We start from the raw sequence: 26653 nt of genomic DNA, 5'->3' as shown, positions 1-26653 counted from the left end.
GTTTGTGTATGAAACAATTTGCCTGCCTCCAAACTCTACTGCTTTTTCAGTCGATGGCATCCTAAATACTTCTAATGAAATATAAAAATATAATTATAAGAAACCATGAGATTATGTTTTGGGCTTTCCTTGTAGAAATATCCAAGAAAGTTATTCAATATGATTCCAAGGCTAAATAATTTGTTAATGGAAGACATTGATGTGTAAGCTTGGGAACCAGAGTAGGATTTTAGGGCAGGTACTACAGTTTTCTTAATGTACAAACCTCGTTAAGGGATACAGAGAACTTAGATTAAAGTGTGAAACAGAACAATTAATATATGGTGTAATTAGATAGAATGTTTTGAGTCTTCATTTGCTGTGGTATGGCATAATTCAATATCTATTTCTAATATTTAACACTTTGCAGAGTTGTTTGAATGCTAAGATTGAGACAATGTTTTTTGAGTCCTTCTAATTCTTTTTTATTGACCTTGGGGCACTTCTTTTTAGGTTAAAGATGTGATGAAAGATATAATGTCAGAATTACAGCAAACCAATAGTGAAAAGATCCTGCTGAGTTGGGTGCGGCAGTCCACAAAGTCATATAATGAAGTTAACGTTTTGAATTTTACCACCAGCTGGACAAATGGGCTTGCCTTCAATGCATTGATCCACAGGCATAGGTGAGTGGCTGCTTGCCAGCATCTGTAATATTATCGTGCTGGAGGGGAATCCATGTACTTCCTCTGCTTGAAGGAAAAGCGGAGTCAGCTGCATGCTGCGTATGATACGGATTATGTTTCAACCATTAAGAATAATTTCAGATTTGTTCAACTGGTTTCAATTTATTTATTTATTTATTTATTTAATCATATTTATATACCGCCCTATCTCCCGAAGGACTCAGGGCGGTTTACAGGCATTTAAAAACATATAAAAACAGTATAAAAACAGTTAAAAAACTTATTCAAAAAGCCCGTTAATTAAAACATCCAATTAAAACCCAATTTAAAACCCATAAATTTAAAATCTAGCTCAGTCCTGCACAATTAAATAAGTATGTTTTAAGCCCGCGGCGGAAGGTCCGAAGGTCCGGAAGCTGACAGAGTCCGGGGGGTAGTTCGTTCCAAAGGGTGGGAGCCCCCACAGAGAAGGCCCTTCCCCTGGGCGTCGCCAGACGACATTGCCTCGCTGACGGCACCCTGAGGAGACCCTCTCTATGAGAGCGCACGGGTCGGTGGGAGGTATTCGGTAGCAGTAGGCGGTCCCGTAAATGATGCCTAGTCCAGATTATATTTACAAGGAATGAAGTCTATAAATCCACATACCCTCAAAACGACTAATTTTCTTTATGCAAATAGATGGTGTAGGACTTCAATTAGCACATCATTACATTATCAAATTTTCAAAGAAAAAAATGTTTATTATATCTTTCCATGTAAAACTAGAAAGACAGGTATTTGTACTTCATGTTTTCCATGTTTGTTCTTAAAAAAGAATGATAGAAAATTAAGTTTATTGCCTCCTCACACAATTTAGAAACCACTCCATTAAGACATGCTCTGCTTTCTCTCTACCTAATCTGTGCCAAATGGCTTTAAAATAATTCCAAGGATTATTTATTGAAAACTAAGCTCAGGTTTTTCTGCTCTGTAACGAAGTTCTACAGTGGTAACTTTCCGTCTGTCATCCCTAGAAACTGTTCTGTTAAAATTGTCCAATTTGAAGCAAAATATCTTTTCTAATAAGAACAGGAGCAGTACATATTACATATTATGTAAATAACATGTGCTTCAGCCCCATGTTTAGCTATTCAGTGTCATCATTTTTGTGTTTATGAAAACAACATAGGCACTGTTGAATATTACAATGCCTTATATCAGGGGTGTCGAACTCATGGCCCATGGGATGGATGTGTCACGTACTGGCCAGCCCCATCCCCCTTTTCACAATGGGGAAAAAAATTGTAATGCATCACATGACGGCAACGTGTTATTGCGAGTTTGACACCCCTGCCTTATATTATTGGTTCCCCCAAATCTCTTAATTTCATGTTTTTATATTAAGAGTGAAGAAAGAAAAGTTAATAAATAATGCATCTAGGAAAATCTGCTGTGTTGGAAGGAGCCTTCTTATTGAAGTAGGGGGCCTACATTTCCAGAGAATGGTTATGTAATTTCCCATTGTTTTTCTTTCCACAAAATATCAGCAATTGTGTAGAATTTGATGTCTTTATAAGCTATTTACTTGGGTTTATTGTTATATGCAATGCATACAAGTGTTTTGTTTTATAGTATGAATGAATGTATGCTTTCTTGTTTTTTAAACAAATCATTTATTTTTCTTCTAATTTTTTTAGTCCTGAACTCTTCAGCTGGGATAAAGTCACCAAAATGACTCAACGTGAAAGATTAGAACATGCCTTCAACGTAGCTAAAAATTACTTGGGAATAGAAAAATTGCTAGACCCTGAAGGTATAAATATGATAATAGTATATAACTGCTATATAATTTCTTTCGGCTAAGAGGTAGAGAATATTGAAGATGAAAGGGGGCAGTGTTGCTCTAGACAAGAAATTAGGGACCCCTTACCTGTGGCGTTATGCAGTTTTGCAGCACAATTGGGTGATTTTAAGAACATTCACAAGATTTTAAGATTATACAGCTGAATTTAAGTAGAAAAGGGACTGATTCTTGTTCAGTTTTAATTTTTGAATGGTTAATTAGTTAAGGAACATCAGAACAAAAGTAACTGCTAGTGACTGCATGGATATATAGTTCTTATATTGACTAGTCCTCTGCATTTATAAAAATATAAATGAACAAAATAGCATTTTTTCCACAAAATGAAGCAAAATAGTCACATTCATCTCTCTTAAAACACTAATCACTAGCGAAAAGCAGATTGGAAATTATAATGATATGCCACATTGCTAGTCAAATTATCTTGGCTCCCAGTGGTCAAAGAAGTTTCAAAACAAATGAAATTGGGCCCAGATTCAAGGCATAAAATAGATTTGTCTGCCCTTGTTGTAGGTGTTTAAACATTAATAGAGAGTTTGCATATCCTGCAGTCACTCATGTTGTGCTTTTTAAAAATTGATTTAAATCCATCTGCTAGCATAGTTATGATGGTAAAAATATGATAATAGAGAAGTGATGGTTCTCAGCTTAGTGGTTCAAGTTTTTGTGCTTGTTTTGCTGAATTATTGTGTTTTGTGGGGAAATAGCTATTTTGAGGATATGGACTTGAAGATAATGAGTGTAGTTTTATGGCTCTGTCATAACTTTAGCCTGGAAACCTTGCATAGTCCTCAAATAAGTATCCCATTTATATGCTCTGTTTTCAGATGTTGCTGTACAGCTTCCTGATAAGAAATCCATTATTATGTATTTGACATCTTTATTTGAGGTCCTTCCTCAGCAAGTTACTTTGGAAGATATTCGAGAAGTAGAGACTCTTCCAAGGAAATATAAAAAGGAATGTGAAGAAGAAGATATACAGGTGATGTATATTGATAACTCTAATTTTTCTTTCACAGTATTGTATTTAATTAGTTTTAAAAATACATGCCTTAAAACAAAATTTTCCAGGACAATTTACCAGTATTTTACAATCATGACTGAACATTGAAAAATATAAAGAGTGAGTAAAAAATACAGAACATATTAAATGCAGTAAATATGCTTGTGTGTGTGTGTGTGTGTGTGTGTGTGTGTAATCACATATAAATTAATATTACCTTACAACCATGGTAGCTATAAGAAATGTGGATTTCAATTCCCAGAATGCCTAGGGATCTAGGAATTGAAGTCCGTGCATCTTAAAGTTGCCAAAGTTGAGAAACCTATCCCATATAATTACATCCTTACAGCTATTGGACTCAGTAAGGTTCTGAAATAGAATTCACAGTGCTTTACAGCCCTCTCTAAGCAGTTTTTTGAGTCAACCCTATTGCCTCCAAAATCTGGGTCCTCATTTTACCCACTTCAGAAGAACGGAAGGCTGAGTCAACCTCAGAATCGAACTGCTGGCAGCCGGTAGTCAGCAGAAGTAGCATGCAGTACTGAAGCAACACATTATTTCCTTTTTGTCTTTGTTTATCATTAATATACCAAAATGTCATGTGCAGTTTTTCTCTTGTTACCTTTTCAGGTTGGTGTTTATCTTTCCTTTATTCCAATGAGAATACATTTTCTCTTCCTCTTGATAACCCCTTCTCTTTTTTAAAATTGCTTACTATCTCAGTTCTCCCTTCTACTGCACATTCATGCTCTGTGACTTCCAGTTCTGTTCTTTTTATTGGTCAGCTACGCATATTTATCTTTTCCCCTTTATCTTTACCCATTTTACTCCTTTATCTCTTCTAAAGTTGAACAGAGCTTTGGATTCTAAGCCACAAAAGTACTCTGGAGCTGGCAGGATGTGCACAAAACATCTGTCGCCAGTTGCTTTTCTTGAGACAGTGGAGCAATGAGAAGTGGGGCGAGGAGGAGAGTTACTTTAAGGAGTTTGAGAGCATGCTGTCCCTTTGAGTTCCAAAACACCTTTTTGTTTTGAATCTTAAATGCTGCATAGTCTTAATTGCTTTGTTTTTCATTTTAATGCTCTCAAGCATATTCCTTCCTTGTCTATTCTGCTTCTTAGGTCTTATAAACAGATTCAGATCTTCTTTTCAGGATTTTCATTTTACAGAGCGTGTCTGATTTTTTCCCCTCAGTGATATTTTTGCAGCAGATTTACAAATATTGATTTTCTCGTTTGGGCGTTTATTGTATAACACGTTTGATTAATAATTTCTTACTTCTTAGTATTTTGGTGCTGCTTTCTATACTTTCCTCAGTGATACCATCCTTAGTTATCCTTTTACATATTTGCTAGCTGCCCAATATGCCATGCAAGATGACTTAGCTGCAGTCTGTCCATGAACACCAGCATTGCTGTTTACATTAATCCATTTCAGATCTTCCCCACCTTGGTGTCTTGCAGATATTTTGGTCTGCATTGCTCCCAAAGTATACAAAGTATTTATCTCAATATGGGAAAAAGATCATGCTAAGTGGCTCCACCCCAGTATTGCATGCTTTTGCAATCCCCGCCAACCCAGTTTTTGTGTTATTTCTTGTTTGTGGATAGATAGCAGCAGCTAAAGTACATGGTGTGCAGTCAGTATTGAGAGTAGAACAAACAGTCATGTTTGGGAAGGTACTTGGTATAAAGCTTTTACGGGTTTAGTACTAAGCCTTCATCTTTTGTTTTCCAGAGATAGCAAATCAATGATTTCCTGTATGCACTTAATTTTTTCCTTTCCGCTTTTGTTAGTGTTTGTTATTCCCCTCTACCTCATCACATTTCTTCAAAATGTTTTTTCCTTCACCCTGCTCAGCTTTTTCAATACCACTTTGTCCTACTGCAATAAAGTTGCTGTTTACCTTTTTTTCATCTCATATTTTTATTCCACTCTAAAATTTTGATTTCGTCAGCATTAGTTCATCCTCTTACTTCCAGTCTCGATTGTTGTGACTTTCTTTTAGTTGTCACAGTAATTGGGTCATCTTAATTCTCTCAGACCACTTCGCTGTATTTGAAATGTGGCTACATGTAATCTTCTCTTTGTGGCAGTGATTTTTGCCATTCTTTTCACTAACTTCTTTACTCCCTTTTTAAGAAAAAAAATTGCATTTAACTTTCCATCACCATGATCTTCTACATTTGAGAGTATTGAAATTTTGCTAGCTGTTCCCTGTATATAATAGGCATGGGCCACCTGAGGACACTCCAGTAAGCCTTCAAACGTGTTTTGCAATTTCCAAAATCCACTTTGCCTTTGCATAGCTAAAATTAGATGACACCAAACTTTTGTGAAGCAATTTTATGACCGTTTCCTATTATAAATAGAGAAATAAAAGGTGTTAAATCTTTGGATTGACTTAGTGCAGTGTTTTTTCACTGTAATTTTTAAGATGTGTGGACTTCAATTTCTAGACATCCTCAGGCTGTAGTTGAAGACTTCACATCTTAAAAGTTTTGAAGACAGAGAAACACAGCTTATTGCATGCTAAATCATCAACTGCTTGAACCTTCCCTCCTTTGTAAAAAGCTGGTAACAATGACTATTTACCTATATATTGTAATGAAATTATCAGTTGATAATAAATAATAAGGAGAGTCCAATATACTCATATCTTTTTATTGCAAATAAGAAACTTTGAACAATAAAAATTCTTTCCTGGCATTTTTCAGTGGTATTCGTAATACAGTGCAGCCATATATTTTCTTAAAAAATAATTGCATTGGAAGTTATATAACTGTATACACAGAGAGACAGTAAATTGTTGAGGCACACAAATGTACTGAATAATTTTTTTCTACTTTGTTTTGAGAAGTTGCTAGGGTTAGTTAGCTTGGACATTTTTGCATTTGATGTTCCAATTAATTTTAAAAGGAGCTAATCAGATTCTTGCCATTCCATGACTTAATCATATACTTTTAATGTATATTTTTAATGCATAAATTAAAAAAATTGGAAAAGTCAAAGGGAAATGAAATGCTCAAAGCTGTTTGACTTCATAATTATTAAGGAGTAAATGAAGGATGAAACGATTCAGATTTATAGTGTAGTTTAAAGAGCTTTGGGGGTCTAAACAACTCCATTATTTTTAAAGCATTAATTTTGAGATTGAAAACAAGGCCTATTTAATCACAGCACTATAATAATGCTGGGTATTTTGTAAATAACAAACACAAGTTAATGACATTCTTAGAAGTATATTTATCACTCACTTGTTTTCCTAATGACCAACGAATTATAAACAAAGTTTCTACTGCCACCTGCTAACATCTTGCTTCTTGTTAGACTGGTTGAAAAACATTCAGTGTGTGTACTATTTAAAGTGTTTGAAATATCTGAAGGGATTTTTGCCAGGCACCTGTCAGAGATCCTAGCTGATAACAGGTTTGCGGTTACATACCATGCTTAGGCATCCGGAAACTTGACTTATGATAGACATTCATACTTGAAATAGATAGGATATTTTTTACAGATGAAATCTCTACATAATGTAGTACTTATAAAACATATTCAACTATGATACAATTTTTGTGTAAGCTACACAAAACATTGCTCTTACGAGTGACTCTTAAATAGTCTTTCTCACCAGCAGTTTTAGAACAGTGAGTTGCATTTGCTTTGAAATTTATACAGGCAGGGTTTTATTTAAAATAAAGGATTTCTCCATGGATTTGTGAGGGCAGTTCCCACTTCTGTCCCTATAAGTCAGGGGTGAGTTCTACTTACCTTTACTACCGGTTTGCAACGGGATTGCTTGCACACGCTTGCCTCACTCACTCACGCTTGCTTGTTTCTGCGCATGCACAGAAGCTTCCTGATGACATCTGGGTCGGTGGGCAGAGGCTTCCCCTGGTTTTACTACCGGTTCGCAAGAACCGGTCTGTACCGAAGGCAACCCACCACTGCTATGAGTGTTTAAAAATATTTTCTTAGACTGAAGTAGGAAATGATCTATCCAGATAAAGATATGTTTCTATTGCTTTTTTTAATATTTATATGTGACTTTTTCCTTTTCTAGTGACTCCATGTGAATTCTTTGGCTAATTATTGTTTTGCCAATTATTCTGTTTGTTTTTTTTTAAATTTAGAGCATTTGATAAATTTACTCCACTAGCTATTACTTTAACAACAGTTGAGTTTCCCCTAGATTTTGCTAGTAATTTCACTATATATATAAAACAGTTGCCAACATAAGTAACTTCCTCAATTGGAAATGGAGTCTGATGTGTTTCTCTAAACAAAACAAAAACAAAGAAAATTCAGTTGCCTCTAGAAAAAAAGCACCTTTGGAATAACCATGATCTGGAAGACTGAGAATCTCCATAGATGGTCATAACAATAGCACCTATCTATTTGGTTTTTAGTTAATTGTGCTGAACTTCTGAGATTCCCCCACCAAACAGGCTGTTTTATATGTGGTTACTGCTTATATCATGGTCCCATAAGATATTATAAAAACATACATTTTTTCCAAGAAGATACAAATATCACAATCTATCATCAAACTGCATTTGTATTTATATACTATTACTGTTACAGTAAGTTGTTCCTATCTGGAGGAATAACTGTGTTGGAAAATAATTTTGTGAAAAGAGACCTTCAGTTTGGTTTTTCTACTTGCAGTGTACCACATCTGAGGTTGATGGTGCAGTTCTAAAAGCAGAAGCATCCAGCACCTTGACTGAAGTGGAAATGGACTTGGACAGCTACCAGATAGCTCTGGAGGAAGTTCTCACTTGGCTGCTCTCTGCAGAAGATGCCTTTCAGGAGCAGGAAGTCATATCTGATGATGTTGAGGAAGTCAAGGAACAATTTACTACACATGAAGTAGGTGGCTGGGGATGATGGGGAACTAGCTGTGAATTATTTTTTTTTATTAAGTAAGCAATTAAGTCCTCTTAATATTTTATTTTGTACAAGGATGTAAAAGTATAGAGATGGAAAAAACAAAAGTCTTGGCCACTTAAATACTAAGAAGTGTGTTACCAAAAAAGCTTCTGTGGATGTTATTACAATAAAATAAACCAGGGGTCCTCAACTCATGATCCTTGGACTGGTACCAGGCTGCAGCATGCCAGAAACCGGACTGTACAAGCAAGCAAAGGCCCATCCGTGGATGTGGGCAGCATGCGAAACCCCCACCCCCTCCGGTCTGCAGAAAAACTTCTCTCCACAGAACTGGTCCCTGGTGCCCAAAAGGTTGGGGGCTTCTGGAATAGATGATAGAAACTGAGAGCCATGAAAATTTTAAAGAAAATATATTTGTTAATCTTTAATGTGCCTCAAATCCTGCTTTTCATTCATGTAGAAGATGGAGTGACAGATGTTGCTGTTATTATTATTATGAAAAAGAGGTTTCCTTCAGAACTATACCTTTATTCAGGTTAAAATTCATGCAGTTTTAGTCAAGATACTTTAAATTATAATATAACTGACTGTTATCTTGATTTGTAATTGTATATTTTGCTGTTGTAATTTAGAAGATAAAAAACTTCAAACTAGGGTATATTGTATACACATCTCTAAATCTATTTGCTGCCTTAATATTCACAAGAAACTGAGGTGCTTGCTTGTGTTCCAGTATTGTAATCAAAAACAGTTATCATTAAGGAACACATTATCGTGGTGTATTTATTTAAAACTGAATGTTTATTTTTAGCCTTGGTATAATATATACTACAGTTGTTACTATGAACTGACAATCTTTTTTTTTTAAGTCTTCCATTTATTTCTTGGGAAACTTCAGCTCTCATTCATTAATTCTTAAAAAAGGCTGGTCTCTGAAGAATGCTTAGTATAAGAGGCTTCCTAATATAGTTTCCACTTGATGGTCTTTCCATTCCATGGATGATGAGTTAGATTCTAATTAAGGCCTCAGAAACCTAGACTTTTCCCTCCATCCATCCAGAAAATGCTACAAAGAAACTTGGGTTGTTGCTTATCTTAAACTGCATCCAATCTTCTGCTCAGAGTTTACTATAGTTTCCTAACAACAAAGGATTCAAGAAGGTAGCTAGAGTTGCTTCATGTAATGAGACTACTTTTACTTTTTTACCTATTAATATCAGCCGGACATAAGAGTATGTCAGACCAGTACTGTACTTGTTTGCTTTTTAGCCAAGCGTCATCTGATTGAGGAAATATTTTTATTTATTTACTTACTTATTTATTTGCCCACCACAGTCTTAGTCAGAATCAGAAATGTCCTCACTTCCGAAATGAAAGGGAGTTAATTGAAATTAGGACTGTCATGGAGCCAAATGGTTAAAGCTATTTCTCTCCGTTCCATAATACCAATCTGAATGAGATCACTCTGTGCCTGGATGCTAAATTACTGTGGGCTATGGCTCTTTTGAGAATTGCTACTTATTGTATAATGTTGCAAATTATATTTATCCTTGCAAATATCTGGCAGTTAATGCAATAATTGAGACAATGTTTGCTTTAGGTTACATTAGTCTGAACTTTTTATAGGCATTTATGATGGAGCTGACAGCACATCAGAGCAGCGTAGGCAACGTGCTTCAGGCTGGTAATCAACTGATAGCCCAGGGCAATATTTCAGTAGAGGAAGAAAATGAAATCCAGGAACAAATGAACTTGTTGAATTCTAGATGGGAGAGTCTCAGAGTGGAAAGTATGGACCGCCAATCCTAGTAAGTGGCATAATTTACACATGTTTTATACACATGGTTTAGTTTTCCAGTTGTGATGTGATATATTAAGCTCTTTTTCTCAGTTTTTAAGGCCAAACTTAATTTTTTTAATGTTGATATTTTTGAAGAGAAATGATTTTAAATCATTTTTTTCTGTTTTTATAAATCATCATCAATTTATACTGATATTGATTTTTCCTGATTGCTTATTTGTAGCCTATGACTATCATCAAGTGTTGTATCATTAAGTGTTAAATTTGTACCCTATGACTATCATTAAGTGTTGTAAGTGTTGTACCTTGATGAAAGTATCTTTTCTTTTATGTACACTGAGAGCATATGCACCAAGACAAATTCCTTGTGTGTCCAATCACACTTGGCCAATAGAGAATTCTATTCTATTCTATTCTATTCTATTCTATTCTATTCTATTCTATTCTATTCTATTCTATTCGCAAAGAGGAAAATGAATAATGAGTTGGATATGTTTGAAAATGGGGTGTTTCAAACTGTCATCTATCTGTCTGTCTATCTCAACATACACACACACATGCATGCATACATACATACATACATATATCTTACTAACATTAAAGGTAGAATAAACAAATGTCTATCATATTAGTCATTCATCCCTGCCAATAGCCCTGTTGACTAAATCTCACAGTAAACCTGAAACATGAATCTGTTAAACTGAAGTTTGATGTCCAAGGCAATTTGGCTAAAACATTATTTAGCAATAATTGTATGTTGATAGCACAGATCTGTAGCGTACAACTCCCCCCCCCCCCCAGCTAGAATTTCTGGTCTAGATTTAACATTTTCCACAAATTAGCAAATGTGTCTCAAGCTGCATGTCAGATAAGGATTTGAGGTAACAAAAAGCAGTACTGTATAACGCATAAGATGGTTTAAGCATATGAGCCAAGCCACATGATTATGCTATAGAGGAGACAACAAAACAAAAAACATGTGAGCTAAATTAAGCCACAACATCATGACATGGGAGATGGAGGAGAGCATTAAAAAAAAGCAAAGTTTTATAGATTACTATTAGCTCATTTTGTCTGGAAGACAATTCATTTCCACTTCTGATTAAAAATTTAAAACTATCCTAAGAGATTTTTTGAAAGGAATGTTTTTATTAGGATAGTTCCTAATGCCAGAGGATAGATTACAATTCAACACAATTTAATAAATCCTAATTTTAAGTAGTTATTTACAGAATCGGTTGATTAGTTGATAATTCCATTTATTTACCATAAAGTATCATTTGAAATTGGGCAAGTGACCATTATATTTGAAAAAAAATAGGAGTTTCTTCTTTCCCACTGCAGCAGGGATCCCTCAACAACCTTGTAGAATAAGTTTGGAACAGGTTCTGTTTTCCAGATAGAATCTGCTTTCACCCAATCATGGGTTGCTACCAGTTCGCCCCAGATCGGGCAAACCGGTAGCGACGGCGGCAGGAGGCTCCACCTACCCGCTCAGAAGTCTCTGTGCATGTGCAGAAGGTCACGCGTGCGCACCCCCACAAGCAAACCAGTAGCAAATGAAATTGAAACCCACTACTGCTTTTACCCATAGATATATGTTAATCGTATTTATCCTTAGTTATATATTTGTACCATCCTACTTTGCAAGGATTCAGATTTAATTTATTCCACAGAAAGCTAGGATTACCAAGTTGCCTGTTTATGTTATGATTATACTTAGGCAGAACTTGTGAACTCAGGGCTCTTTGGATGAATTATTCTCTTTTTTGTGTGTGACTTGGGCAGCCTCCATGATGCACTGATGGAGCTACAGAAGAATCAATTGCAGCAGCTGTCTGACTGGTTGACTGTTACAGAAGAACACATTCGAAAGATGGAATCTCAGTGCTTAGTTGAAGACTTGGAGACCTTTCAACAACAGATGGATGAACATAAGGTATTTTTACCCCTTTCTATAAAGAAACAATAGGGGAAACCCTCTAACACTTAATTTCTTGGTTATAACTAAATGCGAATTTTATATTTTAAAATAAGTCCTGGATTCTCTTATGCTATGATATCATGCTGTGGTTAATGGGATTCAGCAGCATTATTTGTTTGGAATCTTATATTGTTTCTTGATTTCCTTTCTTCTCCTTTTCTTTCCTTTCCTTTCCTGTCCTGTCCTGTCCTTTCCTTCCCCCTTCCCTTCCCTTCCCTTCCCTTCTGTTGAAGGGAAATATCATTTTCTGATCATTTAGAAGAGGGGTGTCAAACTAGATTTCATTGAGGGCCGCATAAGGGTTGTGTTTGACCTCAGGGGGCTGGGATCGGCGTGGCCAGGGTGGGCATGGCCAGGTCGATGTCACTCTTATCGGGGGTGCCTGTGGTGTCCCGAGCACTCTGTCAGCGAAAATGGCATCCCAAGCTCTGTTTTTGGCTGCGACGGCCTCCTGCAACTCGCTGCCAGTGAAAATGGAGTTCCTGCAGGCCAGTCCTTTGCAGGCTATTTCCAAGCTCCTGCAGGCCAGATCTAAGCACCCCATGGATTGAATCTGGCCCACGGGCCTTGAGTTTGACACCCCTGATTTAGAACGTTGCCCTTAGAAAATGTGGCTTCCATTCTGTTCTCTGAACTTTCACTGCATCTGATCTTTGTAACATTGGGATACATTCTTTCAGGGGCTCCAAAACGATATTGAAGCAGAACAGGTTAAAGTCAATTCGTTGACTCACATGGTGGTCATTGTTGATGAAAATAGTGGTGAGAATGCTACGGTTCTTTTGGAGGATCAATTGCAAGTAAGTGGATGTTATTATTCTTTTATTATATTGTGTATCCCATACTGGTCGTTCTGAATGGAGTCATGAAGGTGAATGCTTTCAAAAATGCTTTATGTATATATTGGTTAGAGTTCAAAGTGGCTTACATGGAAAGCCATCTTCATTTCTATTGTTACAAGTACAACCTGCTTGGCTTGAGAGTAACTAGCCTGAACTCACCCACTGGATGTTCATAATTGAGGACAGCTTTGAATCTGGATCACTCTGAATCAACATAGATGTTGTAGCGATTATGTGGTCAGTTATGTTGATCGTTTGTACTGTCCCAATTGTTTTTACCTATCCCACTTGGTCTGGTAGGAAGGGCATGCTTCAGGTGATGTTGGCTGAGGAACGTTGGCCAAAAGGACGAGGGTCTTTTCTGCCCACTGCTTGTCTTGTGGAACAGTATGCCACCTGAGAATAAGTGAGCCCTGACACTGCTGGTCTTTCATAAGGCCCTTACAAAGGGGTTTGGTCTGTGACCTTGGGGTCCTGGCTTTGTGATGGATCCCATTTCTTGGATTTGTCAATGATTATTATTTGATGCTTGGCCATGTGTTTTATTTTATTTGTATTTTATTGTTTTTCTAGCTATTTTATTGTAACCTGCACAGTCACATGTCAGACGGGTGGCTATATAAAATAAATAAATATTAATTCTTGAAGAAGTGTGGGATTTCTTATGCAGATATGGATAAGATGGATTTAACCATGTGTACTTGGTTAAATAGAACTTGTATTTTCATAATACCAAAAACAGTTCACAGCAGTAAAAACAACTTGTGTGTTTAAGAAAAAAAAAGATGAGTTCAAATTTTGTGACAAATTTTCTGTTAGATGTCAACTCTGATATGTAATAATACATCTATGAGTTGCACGGCATGAACTATTCAGGATTTTTAAAAATAAATTCTAGTTATCCAAGATGTTTAGATGTTCATTTAAATATAAGATGAATATTTACTTGTGAAAATAAAAAAAATACTTTATGAATGGATGTATATACGTATGCTGGGTAGTGTTTAGAATGGCAGTCAAATTAAACATTGTTTATTTTGAAAGGGAATGATGTGATGGATATGTTTCAAATGTGGTTACGAAGTTTCCAGATGTTGGTCAACATTAAACAAACAAACAAAAAAATTACTTATGGCACTGAGAAGATATCTAGATTAGAATGGAAAAAGATGATTGGCATGTTCAGGAACACTTGAGTAGCAGCTGTCAGCAATTATTCCAGGAAATTACATCGTTTTGCAGGATTGTGTATGCAGTGTGATCTGAGAAAGAACAAGTTGGTTCAGGGAGATGCTGACAGGTGTGTGCTGAATACCCTTCAGAAACCCTTCAAAGTTGTACAGCTCAATTTTACTATATTTCAATCCTGTTGGGATTAAATAAATACCCATAAACCTAGATTCTGTCCAGTTAGCTTAGACTGATTATTAGAATCTTCCAAACATAGCAGTCCACTTAAATGGTACAGTTTTACTTCTTAGATTTTGTTTTAATTGAGAGGCCATTCCAAAGTTGGTATTTTTGTATAAAAATAATACTAAAGGCTAAGCAGTTATGATTCTATTGAATTCAATTTTCTGTCTGCTTTCAGAGGAAACGGTATAATATAATACTTTTTTGTGTGTGTTTTATTTCCAGAGACTTGGTGAACGCTGGACTGCGGTTTGCCGTTGGACTGAGGAACAATGGCTCAAATTGCAAGAGATGAATACCTTGTGGCAAGAATTGTTGGAAGAACAGGTTAGTGATGGTAATCCCACCAATTCCTGTTTCTGTCATTGAGTGAGTCCTGAATGGCCTGCACCTTCCCTTCTGGCAGGAAAATGACTGCTGCTGAGAAGTGAGGAAGTGAACAATTATGCAGGTGGCCAGAAAACTGTAAGTGAATGTTAAGAGAATAACAGAAGAACAGAGTTGGAAGGGACCTTGGAGGTCTTCTAGTCCAACCCCCTGTTCAAGCAGGAAACCCTATACCATTTCAGACAAATGGTTGTCCAATTGTTGAAAATGAGGATCACATGTCTGCAGCAATGTGACGGTGGCACTGAAGCAGAAGTCGCCTGGCTGTGCTGAAGATGTCACGACTTTCCAAATTTCATTCCCTCAGGAATAATGAGTCCAGGCACTCTATAAGTTAACTGATTTGAGGTATCTTAATTAAAAGGTTTTGCCCTTTGATGCATTGATTTGCCCAGTGAAAGGTTACACACCTGAGAATTTTAGTAGTATATAGATTCTCTACATTATAAAAATCTGAAAAGGGAATTGATTTCCTTTCATATTTTTAATTCTATTTTCTTTTATCTCCTGAAGCTATGCCATTATTCAGGTGTAAAATTAAACTGTAGTTTTCATCTGAACCAGACAAAAAGCATCTATTAGGTCAAAGATGAACTTTTAACTCTCCAAGGTGATAGGAAACCTGTTTTTGTTCTCTAAAAACCTTAATTGGTTTTGAGGTCCTAGTTCATTTTTGACATTTTTTTTTAAAAGAATGGCATTGTTAAGACTCATTAGTACAAATGGAGGTTAAACAGTTCTGCCAGTTTTAAAAAATATTTACATGTAAGGATGTTTTAATAAATGATGTGTTTTCCCCTCAAAATGTTTTCTTTTCAAAACCTGGCCATTTTATTATTAGTTCTAATATTCATTTATTGATTGATTAGATTTCTACCCTATCTTTCCAGGAGCTGTACATATAAAACCTTCTGCAGTTTTCTCCCATTTTAACTACTACTTTGTGTAGTGCTAGTAGTAAGTGTGAGTGGTCCAAAATCACTAAGTGAATTTCCATAGCTGAGAATGGGTTTAATTTAGATTTCCCTGTTTTTAGTCCAAATACAAGAACTGAACAGCACTGAAATGCATAAAAGAATGATCTGTGGTGACACAGTGGTTAGAATATAGTATTGCAGGCTAACTCAATGCTCACTTCCAGAAGTTCGATTCTGAATGGCTCAAGGTTGACTCAGCATTCCATTGTTTCATGGTTGGTAAAATGAGGATCCAGATTGTTGGGGTCAATATGCTGATTCTGTAAACTGTTTAGAGAGGGCTGTAAAGCACTATGAAGCCATGTTTAAGTTTAAGTGCTATTGCTATAATCTTCATGGGGGATGTTTGGGACTGACTTGATAAAAATGTAGTTTTTATTTCAGAAAACTGCATCAAGTAATGGTATTTATGAGTGAATAAAATGTATAGTGTCTAAAAGTTTTTTTTTTTACTATCAAAACAAAAAAAGTAGCTGCCTTGCTGTCTATATGGTAGAGAATAAATCTAAATATTGGGTATAAATCATGTCTAGGTACCAAAAGATGACCTCAGAAGAACTCAATTAAACAGGAAGTACCTAGACATTATACCTTATAGTAGATGTGAATAATGCTACTGCTGTATGAGATATCTTGCCTCTCTTGCTATAAATAATGTGAGGATCAAACAGAATTAATTGAATTAACTTAAAGATAACTTTAAGGGTAATGACAGTTAATAACTTTAAAAATTAGTGTTTGGGAAGACTGAGCCAAACCAGCACCAGGATGAAAAGCAGATTGATCCTTGCCGTAACTTGGTTAAAAAAAAACTGTATGGGGGAAGAAAACATTTGCTTATATGGGAGAGAAATGAAAGGTCTGGTCTTAAGATTCACAATAAATCTGCTTCTTACCTCTTATTACTCAGTTTTGCCTCTGTTTTCATAATCGTTCATGTCCTCCTTTTCCTCCCGTGTACATTTTTGTCCTGCTTGTCTCCCAAGGAGCTAAGGAAAATTACAATTTACTCAGTCTCATCCATGAAAGTTAAGATTTACCAGAGTAAATCTCTGGTAGACATTGACCTCATTTTTCTGTTGTTGAGTAGGAATAAACAGAGTAGAAAATAGAGATTAAATTTTTTGGGGGAATTTCATTTTGTTTTCTCTGAATGATATCTTTTCATAATTTTTGTTTGGGTAGGGTTTAATGCTATGGTGTCACAGTGGTTAGAATGCAGCATTGCAGGCTAACTCTGTATTCCCACTGCCAGGAGTTCGACCCTGACTGGCTCAAGGTTGACTCAGCCATCCATCTTTCTGAGGTTGCTAAAATGATGAGCCAGATTGTTGGGGGTAATATGCTGACTCTGTAACGCTTAGAGCAGAGTTCCCCAACCTTTCTAGGTTGGAAGCTTGAGGGGAGGGGCAGGCGCCTTTACATGCACAAACGAATGGGGCTGTGAGCGCACACGAACAGGGCCGTGATGTGGAGTACTCGCGGTGATGCTGGTGTGAGTGGCGTGTGTGCGCACATGCACACACGTGCACACACTGGTCAGCCACTCATGTGGCCTGGTGGCCAACAGGTCGGGGACCCGTGGCTTAGGGCTGTAAAGCACTGAAGCAGTATATAATTCTGAATGCTATTGCTATTTTCTCATGAATATCTAGCAATTGAGTTTTAAGACATTCCTACCCAATCATGGTTGCTGCATGTAGCATGATACCTATTATGTTGAAAATGGAAACAACCCATAATTTTGTGTGATTGTAACTTAAAAGGCAGCTTGATTACTGTTATGATTCTGGGGTCTTGTTTATGCAATGGTGGTGGTGTATAAAATATAGGGGAATTAAGTAAGTATATCTGTGGATGTACTTTTTTCTTCAGTGTATGTTGAAAGCCTGGTTGGTTGAAAAAGAAGAGGCTTTAAGCAGAATACAGACATGCAACTTCAAAGATCAAACAGAGCTGGGTGCAAATGTTCGAAAGCTGGCAGTAAGTATTACTTTCTTGTATTGTAACTCTAATAAATAAACAAATAAGCCTTATTTATTTAACAGATATACCAGAGAAAGAGATGGGGAGGGGGGAGAGGCATAAATTGTGTCTGTTGCAGGCAGAGATCATGATCAAAAACTTCCCACCCTCTGAAACAATTTTGGTTTTTACTCAAGGAATGCCTCGATAGTGATATTATCCATAATGTTTTAAATGGCAAAGTCTCTTCTTATGTGGGAAATTCTAAAATATTTCCAAGGTTCAATGCAGTGGAACCTCTGAATGGTAATAGTGGCCTGGAACTCATTATTTCTGTAACCGCTCAAAATAGCATTGCAGCCTCATCTCTCCAAACCTCCTATTTCCCAGATATATAGGTAGTCCTCACTTATTGACTGCCTTGATCAGCAGTCATTTGAAGTTACAAAGATATTAAAAAAGAGACTCACAACTGCTCTTCAAACTTAGGCTATTTCAGGTTGTTGTGATTTGGGTGCTAGCAGCACAGTGCCTTTACTATGGTTGCCGAATCCTGAGGTCACATGATCACCATTTGCAACTCTCACAGTTGGCTTCTGACTAGTAAAGTCATTGGGGAAACCAGCAGGAAATCATAAGTCATGATCATGTGAAATCATGCTTAGCAATTGTGGGTGATTTGACTAATTATCACACTTAGAATTGACATTGAAATTTGGTCATGGTCCCATGATATTTCACTTTTTACAATTGCATTGCTTAGTGATGGAGTCGCCACTCCCCATTGCAGTTGGTAAGTGAGGAGTACCCGTATTTGGCTTCAGTTCTAATATTTTCAGCATGTTCTGTGAATTTGGGGTACAGCCCATTGGAAAACAGGCTGTTCTAGCAAGTATTCAAAATAAATAGTCTACGACGGAATGGATATGAATGTTCTGGAAGCTCACCTTTCTCTGTCCATAATTCCTATTCTGTTGGAATTTACAAATTTACAAACATCTTACATTCTAAGAAAGTAGCTGTTCCTGTGGGATATCTGAGCAAAAGACAATGCTCTAAAATGGCATGGCTGTTGTTTTTTCACTGTCAGAGTCTGAAAGAAGACATGGCAAAGAAGCGCCAGATGTTAGAGCAGCTGAATGAGATGGCCCAGGATTTGGCACAGCTCCTGAACAACAAGAAGGCATTAAAAAAAATTGACAGTAATCTTGAAGAACTCACACAGAGATGGGACAACTTAGTTCAGAAACTTGAGGATTACTCTAATCAGGTATCATCCAAACGCTACCTTCTCTTTATGTTTTGGTTGGGGCTTCATTTGAATATGAATGTTGTGCTTCCGTTAATTGCATTCGTAATATAAACAAAGTTGTCATTCATTGAAGTTTTTGAATCCCCCCCCCCAGTTTCTTTTGATCAAGATTGACCCCTGTCTCCATTGTTCCTTTAGGTTACTGAGGCAATTGTAAAAGTTGGAATGCCCCAGATTTCTCAGAATGTTCTCACCGAAACAATCCTGGTCAAGAAACAAAAAACAGCCCAGGACATCCAAATGGAACAGACTCCACCACCTCTACCAAGGAGGCGGCAAACTGGCCTGGATATTGAAATGAGAAAAAAGTAAGATGACATCTCGGTCTGGAAACACCATTCCTTTCTCACCGAACATAGGACTGTATTATTAACAAAAAATACTTTCTTTGCTTGCAAGGCCATTACTTTCCCTTATAGGCTGATCCATTTTCTTCCTTCACATGTTGGGTGTGGTCCCTTTGCAACACGCCTCTTTTTATTTAGTGTGTTATATGAAGCCACTCTTTGGGTGTGTTAACTTGGCTTGTGGTTTAATGTGGTGAGTTAACTGACTTAATTCAACTAATTGGTGTTAAGAAAATCAAGACTTAGCCCAGAATGTACCTCAAGTTATTTCCCAGATGCGTTTGTTGATTACAGATGAAAGCAAATTAGTTGCTTTAGAATTAACAGTGAGGAGGGAGCAGTGGACAAGCTGCTTTAAGCCTTTAATGGATGGTGTTTATCTCATTGCTTCTCTGGGTCTGATGTTTCTGAATTTCAAAGTACAGCCATCTTTGGTCATTGGGATGAGGGCTGCTGCAACAACAGCTGTAAGAATCTTCTTGCCGCCATTTTTCAGGAAATGAAGAAACTTGCAATAATTTCTGCACTAGCACTTTCTTGGCCTGCCAGTGTTTGAATCAGTCTAACTGAATATGGTTTGAATATATTATTTCCTCCCCTTATTATGTTTGGAAATTATGGAACTCTCAGGCATGTATATTTGAAGGAGGCAGCAAGTTGAGAATACTACTTTTAGGACGAGGAACAGGAGAGTGGAGAATATAGTGAGACTATAACTATTCTTTTTCAAGACAAAATGTCTCCCCTTCCCCCAATCTAGGAAATGTTAGTTAGTTTCCACCACATTATATGCTGGTGAGCCTGTAACCTTCAATACATGGAAGAATACATTTTAGACAAAAGATAATGGTTTAACTAGAAAGTTGTAGAGGAAAAAAGATGATTAAAATGTTTTAAGATCTTTGAGTTTTGAATGGGAGGAAACATTATTCCAAACATTGTTCTGCTTCTTACTCTAGGCTCGAGGTTGAAATTGCCGAGTTGTTGAATGGGATTTTAAAATCAAAAGCTGCCATTCAGGCCATAGAGATCAAAGAGTACAAGAAGATGAGAGAGACTTCAGGCATGAAAGAAAAACTGAAGGTAAAGAGAAAAATGGGAAGGCATTCTCAGTGAACACATTGTCTTGCTAACAGCTGGAAGTAGCGTCTGATAGGAAAGGTTCTCTAAATTGAATTCGATTTATAAATATCTTTTTGGCTAACATAATTATTCCCTACTGGCTAAAAATAATGCCCTTTTACTAATGACAGGCAATGCTTAGAGGTTTGATGGCACTTCTGGCTTCTTTTTGGTTTCCTCCCTTGTATTAAATTCCCTTTTTACTTTGGAGAAGGAAGAACGTTTTTAGAGAAAATCTTATTCTTAAATATGGACCCTGCAGAAATCCTCTCAATAAAACAGAAAAAAAAATGAAGTCATGATTTCAGACATCTAATAACCTTCCGGTCCACCCTGTGGAGAGAAGGTATAAAAAATGGAAATGTTGACAATAATTGTTTTAAGCTCATTTTAAATGGCTTAATTAAAAATATCACCACAGAGATACCTCCTATGTGAAATATTATCAGATATCATAGAGTTGTTTATGACCCATAATGGGGGCGGGGGACTGTGCAGCTTTGTCTTTTGTTTTAATCCTAAATGCAGATTGTGAAATATCACTCCGATCATTTTCTCAAAATCTTTAACTTTGGATTATAGCAGCTACACTTCATAAAAAATTGCAGTCTGGAATGTTGCTATTAAAAGAACCAAGTTACTTGCTGCTGTAATAATTATATATATTTGGAGGGTGCTCCCAGAGCATCTAACACTTGTTAAATTTAATGGATTCTTTTCCGTGAACCAGAATAGCCTGTTTACAAGGTTCCTGACACATTATTTTACAAAGACTCATTTAAGTTTTCTGTCACTCTGATTTGATCTACGTGTCACAGTAGCATGAGAGAGAGACAGAAAAATCAATGACTAATCTGGAGACACAATGTTTAGTTTAAGTAAAGATTATTTAATAAGTGATAATTGGCTGACAGTGGAGTTTCAGAGAGTGATAAGATGCTCAAAAAGATGTAAATATCTGAGGAGGATGTAGCGATTGAAGACTTAATTAATTTTCAGCTTGTGATGTATGATGATTTTATGAAAATATGACCTAAGTGGAAAGCATTTTGATATACAGTAAATAATAATAATAATAATAATAATAATAATAATAATAATAATAATAATAATAATAATATAATTTGTATACCGCCCTTCTCCCGAAGGACTCAGGGCGGTTCACAGCCAAGTAAAATCGACAATAAATAGATACAATACAATAAAAGCAATGATAAAAAACTTATTAAATTTGGCCCATAATTAAAATAAAACCATAAAACCCCATTTAAAATACAAATAATAAAATTTATGCCAGTCCAGCGCGGAAGAATAGATACGTCTTCAGCTCGCGGCGAAAGGTCCGGAGATCAGGGAGTTGACGAAGTCCTGGGGGAAGTTCGTTCCAGAGGGAAGGAGCCCCCACAGAGAAGGCCCTCCCCCTGGGGGCCGCCAGCCGACATTGTTTGGCAGACAGCACCCTGAGGAGACCCTCTCTGTGGGAGCGCATGGGTCGGTGGGAGGCAAATGGTGGCAGAAGGCGAACCCGTAAATACCACGGTCCTAAATGCATCCTCATCTGGTTTATTATTTAGTGCTGTAATTCTACTGAAAAGTTAGAATCACTAGTTAGTAACTGCAGAGGTGGAGGAAAAAAGGCTCAATTTTGCTTAGTGGAATTTTAAAATGTTTAGGTATTCACTTGTGAGTTTTATGGCTTTGATTGACAGGCAATAAAAAAAGAAAGAGTGGAAAAAGAGAAAACGTTGAATGAATTGAGTCAGACTGGAGAAAATCTGCTAGACCAAATGGGAAAAGGTAATGTTACCATATAATGGAAAGGAGAAGCATGTGTCTTTTCAATTATTTTGTCTTGTTAATATTTGGAATTTTTAGAAAGTTTGAATCCACCTGAATGTATGTTAATGGAAATTTGTGACAATGCTAGTTATAATTTAATGGTGATGAGTGTCCAGGCTATATAGTTTATTTTTTAATTATCTGGTGTCCTGACGTTTTGCCAGTAACAGTGGCTGGCACCTTCAGAGGTAAAAGTGATCTGGTTTGTGGCAAACACTTCAACAGTTCAGGGGCAACAGCAGGAGCTCTTATTTTTGTTACAAAATTAAATCTTTAAGTGGATTTGTCAAGAAGTGTGCTACAGAGCAGACCACTTTCACTTCTGAAGTGGTCAGGCACAATTTCTGGCAAAATGTCAGGATACCAGGTAATCAGATCATAGCATATTAATCCAAAAGTTCATCACCATTGGACTGGCAATGGGCACAAAAACCTGCATTGATATACTAATGTTAATTGATTGAAATGAAAATTTTCCCATAAATTTGTGAAGGCAGGACTTAATGAATGTAAATTCATTTGAGTTTTATATATTTAACATTGTTTTGAGGGGGAAAAAAAACCCCTTAGTGAAAATGAATTTTAAAAATAAACTGTTTTTCCATCTTCCAGCATGTATTATAATAGGTATTCAATTATTATGCTTAAGTCAGGGCTGGGAAATTATGAACCCACCCAGGTATTGGTAAATTGCAATGTCCAGCAACTCCATGATCAGGTCAGAGGTGAGGGATTCTGGAGTTTTAGTTTAGTAACATTTTGGAACTCAGCTAAGGTTCCTCATTCTCAAGCTGTGCTCTTCTCTTAAGTTTTTCAAGGTAGCAGACATACCATACTTTTCGGAGTATAAGACATACTCCCCCCAAAGGAGGGTGGTAATGGTGTATCTTATACACTGAACACAGCCATTTTTGGCCTCCTAAAGCCTCGCGTCAGAGGTGAAATGCTCCTGGTTCGGACCGGATCGCCAGATCTGATAACGATGGCGGTGGGTGGTACAGAGAATAGGTAGCAAAAATCCCTGCCCCCCCCAGCTGAGCCGCACGATTATCAGAGGATTTTTTTTTACTTTTAAAAGCATTTTTTCTTCGGCCGAAAAAATGCTTTTAAAAGTAAAAAAAAAGTCTCTGATGATCACGCGACTCGCTGGGATCGTCAGAACCCTTTAAAAGCATTTTTTCTACAACCTCTTCACTGAAGAGGTTGTTAAAAAGAAAGTTTTTAAAAGACTCTTCTGGTGATCCCAGCTGAGTTGCTTGATCACCAGAACCTTTTAAAAGCATTTTTTGCAACCTCTTTGGCCAAAGAGGTTGTAGAAAAAATGCTTTTAAACGGTTCTGGTGATCAGGCAACTCAGCTGGGATCATCAGAACCTTTAAAAGCTTTTTTCTTCTGGCGATCCCAGCTGAGTTGCCTGATCATCACAGGCTTTTAAAAGCATTTGTTTACAACCTCTTTGGCTGAAGAGGTTGTAGAAAAAATGCTTTTAAAAGTGAAAAGAAAAAAAAAAGTTGGCCACGCCCACCCAGTCACTTTACACCCCCCCCCAAGCCATGCCCACAGAACCGGTAGTAACAAATTTTCCATTTCACCCCTGCTTTGCAAAAAACAGCCCCCCCCTTTTTTTTGCAAAAACAGGGTGGGAGGTCTGCAGAGTTTTCCTGTGGGCTGCGGAGGGCAAAAACACCTTCGTTTTTGCGAAAAATGGGCAAAAACAGACCATTTTTTTGTAGAAACGGGGTGCGCTGCGGCTTTGGGAGGCCTGCATAGTCCTCATGTGGGCTGGGGAGAGCAAAAACATTTTTTTCTTGGTTACCTCTTCGAAATCTTGGGGCGTCTTATACACCGGTGTATCTTATAGTCCGAAAAATATGGTAAATAGGAAGGAACCAGCCATACAGCAGGGTGAAGCAATGGACACAAGTGAAACTATGCAGGAGAAAACAGGAGTTAGTTTCTGAATGCAGTTGGAATATTTTGATGGTCTTGACCCAGCAAAGTTCAGGCAGCCACACAATTTTTATTAATATTGTATGATTTTCAATGAAACCAGTTAGATTTCAGCAGTAAAACTGAAATATCCAGAGCACAGGTTAATACAGAGAACAGATGCCTAACAAGGAAAAGATGTGTGACTTTTTTCCTTGCTAATATTCATGTATTCAGTTCTGTTGATCAGTCTTAAGCTTTTGTTTTATTTTATTTATTTATTATTTAAATTTGTATACCGCCCTTCTCCCGAAGGACTCAGGGCGGTTCACAGCCAAGTAAAATGCACAATACATACAATTAAAATACTAATAAAAAACTTATTTAAATTGGCCATAATTAAAATTTGGAAGTAAAACCCATTTAAAAACCCATAACTTAAAAAACTAACCCAGTCCAGCGCAGATAAATAAGTAAGTTTTGAGCTCGCGGCGAAAGGTTCGGAGGTCCGGAAGTTGACGAAGTCCTGGGGGGAGCTCGTTCCAGAGGCGGGGCCCCACAGAAGGCCCGTCCCTGGGTGTCGCCAGGCGACATTGTCGCGCCGGCGGCACCCTGAGAGTCCCTCTCTGTGAGAGCGCACGGGTCGGTGAGAGGTATTTGGTAGCAGCAGGCGGTCCCGTAAGTAACCCGGCCCTATGCCATGGGCGCTTTAAAGGCGTTCACCAACACCTTGAAGCGCACCGGAAGGCCACAGGTAGCCAGGGCAGCCTCCGCAGGATAGGTGTCACCCGGGAGCCAGGAGGGGCCCCCTCTATCACCCGCACAGCTGCATTCTGGACCAACTGCAGCCTCCGGATGCCCTTCAAGGGGAGCCCCATGTAGAGAGCATTGCAGTAGTCAGGCGAGGCGTCACAAGGCGTGGTGACTGTGCACAAGGCATCCCGGTCTAGAAAGGCGCAACTGGCGCACCAAGCGAACCTGGTGGAAAGCTCTCCTGGAGGCGGCCGTCAAATGATCTTCAAAAGACAGCCGTGCATCCAGGAGAACGCCCAAATTCGCACCCTCTCCATCGGGGCCAATGACTCGCTCCCGACAGTCAGCCGCGGACTCAGCTGACTCTACCGGGGTGCCGGCATCCCCAGCCACTCCCTCTTGGAGGATTGAGCTTGAGCCTGTTTCTCCCCATCCAGACCCGTCGGCTTCCAAACACGGGACAGCACTTGATAGCTTCATTGGGGTGGTCCGGTGTGGAAAAGTACAGCTGGGTGTCATCAGCGTACAGCTGGTACCTCACACCGAAGCCACTGATGATCTCACCCAGCGGCTTCATATAGATGTTGAACAGAAGGGGCGAGAGAATCGACCCCTGCGGCACCCCACAAGTGAGGCGCCGTGGGGTCGACCTCTGCCCCCCCCTCAACACCGTCTGCGACGGTCGGAGAGATGGGAGGAGAACCACCGATACACGGTGCCTCCCCCCCAACCCCCCCAACCGGCGCAGCAGGATACCATGGTCGATGGTATCAAAAGCCGCTGAGAGGTCTAATAGGACCAGGGCAGAGGAATAACCCCTATCCCTGGCCCTCCAGAGATCATCCACCAACGCGACCAAAGCCGTCTCAGTGCTGTAACCGGGTCGGAAGCTGGACTGGAACGGGTCCAGATAGACAGTTTCCTCCAGGTGCAGGGGAAACTGATATGCCACCATACTCTCTACAACCTTCGCGAGCGAAGGTTGGAGACCGGACGATAATTACCTAAAACAGCCGGGTCCAGGGAAGGCTTCTTGAGGAGGGGCCTCACCACCGCCTCTTTCAAGGCGGCCGGAAGACTCCCTCCAACAAGGAAGCGCTCGTAATCCCCTGGAGCCAGCCTCGTGTCACCTCCTGAGTGGCCAGCACCAGCCAGGAGGGGCACGGGTCCAGTAAACACGTGGTGGCATTCAATCTACCCAGCAACCTGTCCATGTCCTCGGGAGTCACAGGGTCAAACTCATCCCACACAACATCACCAAGACCGCCCTCAGATACCTCGTCTGAATCGCCACAATTTTGGTCCAGACCGTCCCTAAGCTGAGCGATTTTATCGTATAGATAACCGTTAAACTCCTCAGCACGTCCCGCAGCGGGTCATCCCGCTCCCCTGGTGAAGGAGGGCGGGTCACCAAACAGGGCAGCTGGGCGGTTATCTGCCGGCGCAATGAGGAGGCGTGGGCGCCTCGCTTCCCTCAGTGCCACTAGGTAGGTCCTGGTATAGGATCTAACTAGTGTCCGATCAACCTCTGAGCGGCTGGACCTCCAGGAACTCTCTAGGCGTCTTCTCCGGCGTTTCAT

At 38.5% G+C, this 26653-nt stretch overlaps 1 protein-coding gene across 4 annotated transcripts in view; it reads left to right on the top strand.

The window, feature by feature from the left end:
• The window catches only part of UTRN (utrophin), a 429397-nt gene that overhangs the window by 86279 nt on the left and 316465 nt on the right, over nt 1-26653 (top strand). For all 4 annotated transcript variants that reach the window (XM_058170259.1, XM_058170253.1, XM_058170245.1 and 1 more), the window contains exons 7-19: nt 493-665; nt 2342-2457; nt 3333-3487; nt 8178-8381; nt 10029-10210; nt 11992-12142; nt 12868-12987; nt 14668-14769; nt 17682-17789; nt 18862-19041; nt 19222-19391; nt 20390-20513; nt 22262-22349. In XM_058170259.1, coding sequence (XP_058026242.1) covers nt 493-665; nt 2342-2457; nt 3333-3487; nt 8178-8381; nt 10029-10210; nt 11992-12142; nt 12868-12987; nt 14668-14769; nt 17682-17789; nt 18862-19041; nt 19222-19391; nt 20390-20513; nt 22262-22349 — 1873 coding nt within the window. The remainder of the gene's footprint in view (nt 1-492; nt 666-2341; nt 2458-3332; nt 3488-8177; nt 8382-10028; nt 10211-11991; nt 12143-12867; nt 12988-14667; nt 14770-17681; nt 17790-18861; nt 19042-19221; nt 19392-20389; nt 20514-22261; nt 22350-26653) is intronic.

The sequence above is a fragment of the Ahaetulla prasina genome, chromosome 1 (assembly GCF_028640845.1).
Source record: "Ahaetulla prasina isolate Xishuangbanna chromosome 1, ASM2864084v1, whole genome shotgun sequence".
NCBI lineage: Eukaryota > Metazoa > Chordata > Lepidosauria > Squamata > Colubridae > Ahaetulla > Ahaetulla prasina.
The sequence above is the reverse complement of the archived record's forward strand: the minus strand, read 5'-3'. Positions and strand labels throughout refer to the sequence as shown.